Source organism: Octopus bimaculoides, chromosome 17 (genome assembly GCF_001194135.2).
Source record: "Octopus bimaculoides isolate UCB-OBI-ISO-001 chromosome 17, ASM119413v2, whole genome shotgun sequence".
NCBI lineage: Eukaryota > Metazoa > Mollusca > Cephalopoda > Octopoda > Octopodidae > Octopus > Octopus bimaculoides.
This window is the reverse complement of record NC_068997.1, coordinates 42625162-42632115: the sequence shown is the minus strand read 5'-3', so window position 1 is coordinate 42632115 and position 6954 is coordinate 42625162. Positions and strand designations below refer to the sequence as shown.

At 37.5% G+C, this 6954-nt stretch overlaps 1 protein-coding gene across 1 annotated transcript in view; it reads right to left on the bottom strand.

Annotated features, from left to right (window-relative positions):
• The window catches only part of LOC106878487 (chitin-binding domain protein cbd-1-like), a 46367-nt gene that overhangs the window by 16137 nt on the left and 23276 nt on the right, over window positions 1-6954 (bottom strand). Inside the window, exons 6-7 of the mRNA XM_052973901.1 lie at window positions 2935-3186; window positions 1856-2059 (exon numbers count right to left, since the gene is read on the bottom strand). Of these exons, the coding sequence (XP_052829861.1) occupies window positions 1856-2059; window positions 2935-3186 (456 nt within the window). The remainder of the gene's footprint in view (window positions 1-1855; window positions 2060-2934; window positions 3187-6954) is intronic.

Below are 6954 nucleotides of genomic sequence, written 5' to 3'. Positions count from 1 at the left end.
TTCCCCCTCCCCGCCCAATTTATAGTTGTCAAGACGTGTTGTCACGCACAAAATGACAGCTTCCAAATCCTGTTTCTTGATTGGGTGAAAATTATCAAACTTTAAACCTCTATAACTTTTTTAAAACATTTTTCTGGAAAAAGTGAAACAACACCAACAATTTAGCTTGAAAAAGTACATTATTGCGCCAAATTTTAAAATTTTCGATAAACATTAATTTTTGAAATGCTGGTAACCAAACCAACTAGATCCATTATAGAACCGTTAGAAGTTAGTGTCGAACATACAGCGAAGATAATTTAAAACGTATATAAGCACAATTTAACTTCATTATTTAATTATAAACTTTATAGCTGATATCAGAAGCTATAATGTCCCTCAATTGCTTGACTCAACAACAACAGTTGAATTGACAATTTCGTTTTGGCAAGCTATTAGACTGTTACATCGTGTGAAAGTTTGTTCCATGTATAACCGAAATATGGAATTGACAAAGGGTGGTAAAACAAAGGAAAGTTTGAGATGGAAATGTGGAAGGCCGTGTAGACAGGAGAAGGGTTTGAGACATGACACATTCTTTGCCAATAGTAATCTGAACTTCAGAAAAATTTTAATGTTCATTTACTTCTAGACATATGAAGTATCTCAAAGAAAATGTCAACGGGAGCTGCAATAGTGAGGCTATTTGTAATTGGAAGAATTCCCTCCGTGACATATGCGCAGATAAAATATTAATGGATCCTATATTACTTGGTGGCTGTGGACGAGAATTTTAGATTAATGAATCTGTATTTACAAAGAGAAAGGTGCATGCTGGCAGATTGATACCACATCAGTGGATTTTTGGTGGCATTGATGCAACAAGTAAGGAGTGTTTTCTTGAGGCAGTGGCAAAAAGGGAGATATCAACAATCTTTTCCCTGTGTTGGACAAGTACGTGAGATCAGGAACCACTGTGGTGTCAAATCTGTGGGGAGCATACAGCACCATTGGTAACAGAGGATTCCAACATCTGACAGTGAATCATCAAATGAATTTCGTTGATCCTATGTCGAGCCCGCCGAAAATCTGTAGATGAGGGCAAAGCGGAGGAACAAGGATAGTGGAACTTCACGTTCACTGCTTGACACTTATTTAGATGAGTTTATGTGGAGACAAAAATACGCTAATGGTAATGTCTTCAATAATATTATACGTCAAATCTGTGAAAGTTTACCCTGTGTGAATGCTTAACTCATATTAACTCACTGTCCTATGCTTAACCCACTGTCCCCGTTTGAGGAGAGTTGAAATATTTTTTTTCATCTATCGCTTATTACATATTCATTTGTATGTTTTAGCTGAAATAGGTTTATTTACTGCAATAAAGATTAACTGGATGCTTCAGTATGTTTTTTTATCCCGTTTTTTATAGTTATATAAATATATAACTATCTTCAGAATTTCAAGAGAAATTGCAAAGGAATCCGAATTTTTTTTAAACGATTCAAGAAATGGGGAGGTGGGGATTGAACACACGCATATATATATGCGTGTGTGTTTGTGTGTGTACGTTTGTGTGAATGGGGTATAAAATAATTAAGATAGTTAGGCACAATTTTAAACCAAAAAGGAAATAATTAACCGTCACTGAAAAGTGATCAAGGGTGCAGAGAATAACAGTATTGCTAGAAATAAGAATCAAAGCTTTTTAGCCACAAATGCACATGTTCTATGTACTGACAAGGATGACAACTTCCCCACCACAAGTGATATATACATATAAATATACATATATATGCATTGTATACATATACATATATATGATACATAAATATATATAAGTACATAAGAAAGAAAATATATGTTATATTACATGGAAGAGTGGTAGTCGGCAATGCTGTGGTTGTAGTTATGGAACCTCTTATACACTCAGCAAAGACAGCTGGGTAACAACCTTTTTGTTTGTAGTCAAATAATTCGCCTGGACCACACGATAGTTCAACTTTAACGTTGTTGATGCATTCAAAATATTTCTTGCAGTCACCTTTATTGGGTTCTCTATCGGTACCCGTACAAGCTGAAAGGACAGAACAGAGGAGAGTTAACAGAAACACAATATGTATATATATATATATATATATATATATATATATTGATTAAGTAAATTTATACATCACTACCAAATTAACGCTAATGGAACCAGCACTTTAAACAATATAAACCAAGCTAAACATATCAAAAGTAATGAGGGAGGGATCATGAAACAGATACAGCCTCTCCTAAAACTCTGGTCGTCACATTCCTATCCAATCAGTGTAGGACAAGAGCTGAACATCTGATTTAGTAGAAAAACCGTCGCACCTAAACTTTCACGAAAAGGCCTATTGCCTCTGATATGAGCATATCTAAAGGCACGTACTTCCAAAAATAAGCCAAAATCCCCAACGAACAGTTAAAGAGATATGATCTCAATGGTAAAAGACAGCAATGCCAAAGCCGAATGGCTAGAAAGCACAGTTCAAGCCACAGCTGAGCTGACGGCATACCGTTGCAGTTTCGTTGCCTTGTCGTGCATGTCTCATTTCACATGTACCTAAGAGGATGTCTTCGAGACACGCTGCGTGGGTTACATGTTGGCAAGTTTGGATCCAGTCAAACCAAAAACCCGTCACAGGTGTTGTTCCATTTATCTTCACCCATCAACGGCGAGGGTGGGTACAAGGATGGGGAGAGTACGTTTTCCCAAAACTGGGATCCCAAAGAAGAAGAGGAAGAAGAAGAAGAAGAAGAAGAAGAAGAAGAAGAAGAAGAAGAAGAAGAAGAAGAAGAAGAAGAAGAAGAAGAAGAAGAAGAAGAAGAAGAAGAAGAAGAAGAAGAAGAAGAAGAAGAAAAAGAAGAAGAAGAAGAAGAAGAAGAAGAAGAAGAAGAAGAAGAAGAAGATATTCGTATTACGTGTTGCTGTGGTTGGCGGTAGACTTGTGGTTGTGGTAGTCGGCAATGCCGTGGTTGTGGTAGTCGGCAATGCCGTGGTTGTAGTTATGGAACCTCTTATACACTCAGCAAAGACAGCTGGGTAACAATCTTTTTGGTTGTTGTCAAATAATTCGCCTGGACCACACGATAGTTCAACTTCAACGTTGTTGATGCATTCAGAATACTTCTTGCAGTCGTCTGAATTGGCTCTTCTACCAGAAAATTTACAAGCTGGAAGGACAGAACAGAGGAGAGTAAACAGAAACACAATACGAAGTCATACATACATACATACATACATACATACATACATACATACATACATACATACATGCATATATTCATACATACATACATACACGCACATGCATACATAATACATACTTATGTGTGTGTCTATACATACATCTATGTATGTATGTTTGTGCATATGTATGTCATTATTCAGTTTATTTCAAGATTTCCTGCCAATAGAGAAAGAACCGGTTTCTAACCTAGATCCAAGGTTCCTTCATTGGAATTTCAACATCAACAACAGGGTATTTTTGCATGTATGTTTGTATGTTTGTATGTATGTATGTATGTTCTATGTATGTATTCTCATGCATATAGTTGCATATCTAGACATACTCATATATATTTAAATGATAAACTTCTGGAGAGTTTTACAGATTTTTACAGTTCCAGTGATGGATTGGATCTGTAGTCTTCGAATTAGTTTTCTCCTTTCTGGTTTTGAGAAGCCTAATTTCTCAAGATTGGTATTTCGGCAGTGTGTCACATATTCCAGGGCTCCAATAATTATAGGTATAAGCCTGAACTTGTAATCTGGATAGAGTAACTGTAGATTTCTCACTAGTTCAGCATAGGGGCTCTCTTTTTCACTGATCTTCAGCTTTATGTTAACATCCGCTGGGCAACTAATTTCCACAACTGTGCACAGTTTCTCTTCTCTATCCCAAATCATTATATCAGGCCTGATGCGCTTACATTTTACTGAGGTCTTCACTGGTATTTTTACTTTTACTGAGGTCTCCACCAGTATTCCTTTTCATTATGATTGGCTATGGCCTCTACCATATTGTGAGTTATTATTTCTTTGTCCTCGGGATTATCCTTCCGACGGATTTCATTATAGAGTGTCCTAGCTACAACGTCATGTCTCATCCGTGATGACATTTTCGGACAACTGCTTATGATGTGGCTGATATCTTCAGTGTGAACGCCACAAAGTCTGCATCGGTTGTCACATTTTATGGCTTTCCCTGCAGCTCTATCCCTTTTGTGTATCAGGTACTTGGTTGATATTTCCTGTTCCTGGATTGCAAATGCATACCCTTCAAAGTTGGAGGTAATAATCCGGCTATTCGTCCATGATAAACTGCTTTGATGATCGATGTTACTATCATCACTGAGCTTTCTACTAACATATCCATGCATAGTCTTCTGTTCGTATAGGCTCATCCTTTCATCTGATGATATATTGCGGTAGAGTTGTGCGACTTCTTTGGGCATGTATTGTAGGTTATCGGACAAAGAGTGTTGCTCAAGAAGCTGCCTTCCAAGTTTTATGATGTTATCAGCTTCATGTATGCAAACTTGGTCAAGGGATGCACTTCGTCACTTAGTGGCTAAAAGATGTTACCGAAGGGATATGATGCGACATTCAAAGGCATTTTGGATCGATGTTAAGTCTCTGCCGCCTTGCTTACGTTTTAGCTAGAAGTGGTCTACAGCACTGTTTATGTGGAAATTGTGTGCTTCTTAGTATTTTTTGGGTTTTCACATCATTGGCTCGGATCTCATCAAGCGTCCAGTCAAGCAACTCAAATGTTAGTATGAGTACTGGTACTGCAAACACATTGTAGGCCACTGTTTTATTGAATTCAGAGAGTTCTGAGGTCCAAATTTGTCTTTATTCGGCTGTAATATTCTTTAGTGACATACAAGTGCCACTGTAAGATATATTTTCATCCATCCCTAGATACCTGTAACATTCCTCGTCAGATATGTATGTATGTATGTATGTATGTATGTATGTATGTATGTATGTACCTATATCTGAATTTTGACAACTCGGATGCTGAGACACACATACCAAAATATGTTGCATTTCTAACTGGTATGTACATCCAGGGTAACGTCATGCCTGTAGTCCTGCTGTCACACTCAAACTCAGTTTTTGACACTGGTAGTACACATTAAACAGAGTAAAATGGTAGTATGTACTACATATCATCCATTTGATGCTCCAAATCATAGAGACACATTCGAAGAGAGCCTCAAAACATGGAAGAAGTATTAGTCAGCCTGGATGACAGCCTTCATATACTTCTAGGAGACTTCAAGCCCCTAATGTCGAATGACCTGATTATGTCTCTGCATGAACAAAAGCAAGCAGAGACACTGCTCGACCACATAAACATCTTCTCCATAGAGAAAATAGTTTTCCACCAAACAAGGGGTAAAACTGTTCTGGACGTTTGCTTTACAAATAACATGATTTTCTCGGAGCACAGCTTAATAAAATTATCAATATATGATCCACAGAAAACTACAGCCGTGCAGGCTACTAGAAGAACCCGACTCTTTTTCAGCCTGAATTTTCATATTGCTGATTGGAAAGGTACTCAGAAAGAGGTCATGGAATAAAATTGGTCTACCAGTCACTCGACGCAAGATATTGATAAAAATTGGAGCACTTTATGACAATCATGCATGACATACGCAATAAGTTTACTCCAGAGCGAATGTGAAACCGACAGAAAAGCATAATTCCCAGAGATAGGAAAAGTCTAATGAGACGACGAACAAATATTTCAAACCATCTAAATGGGCTACTAAAGGATAGCGAAGAATCCTATCTCAAACGAAAATTACTTGAGATTTATAGTAAACTCAAACACTCCTATGGAAATGAAAAGTTAGAGAAAGGGGCCAGTTCAGTAAAAAATGTAATGACAAAACCTGAAGCCTTCTATAGATTTCCAAAAGAATTTGCTTCAGTACGGTAAATGTATAGCCACTTTTCGAAGATGGTATGTGTGTTTCAGCATCCGAGTTGTCAGAGTTCAGATATACATACATACATAGAAATTTCGAAGAAAATGGCTCACTGGCTGCAGATCCCCAGAGGATAAGTGAAATACTAAATGTGCAATACAAAAGTGTTTTTACAACTCTGTTGGGACAATCAGTTCAGATGTTTACTGTCAACAACTAATGAAACTGGAGGAAGCAATCAAAGAAAAATATCCAGGATTAGCAAATCGTAAAGGAATCGTGTTCCATGACAATGCTAGACCACACACGTCTTTGGTAACTCGTAAAAAATTATTGGAGCTTGGTTGAGAAGTGATGCCACATCCACCATATAGCCCTGACCTTGCACCATCAGATTACCATTCATTTCGAAGTTTGCAAAATTCTTTGAATGGTAAAACTTTCAATAATGATGATGACCTGAAATCGCACTTCCTTCAGTCTCTCGCACATTTATATGACAATCAGATTCAATTATGGCTTTATTCAGTTATCATCAACTTCAATAGGTCGACCAAGACCTTGATCACCTTTGAGTGAAAAATCTCCTGAACGGAATTTTTAAAACCATTTCTGACGTGAAGGCGCATGACTTAGAGCGTTGGACTCACGATTGCCAGATAGTGGGTCCGATTCTCAGACCGAACGTTGCGTTCTGTTCTTGAGCAAAGCACTTCATTTCACGTTGCTCTGCGATCATTTCGACATCTGACATGTGGCACCCAGTCGAACCTGTACAAGTAATGTCAATTTGATGGAGCGGGGTAAGCTAATGTCTACACAAACATTTGATCACGATAAACAAATCGTGTGTGTGGTTGTTCGGTAAAATTGTCGAACCATCATACGTCGTTTAACGACAGGAGAGTCCGTTATCATATGTGTGTGTGTGTGTGTATGTATGTATGTGTGTATGTAAGTATATATATATATATATATATATATATATATATATAT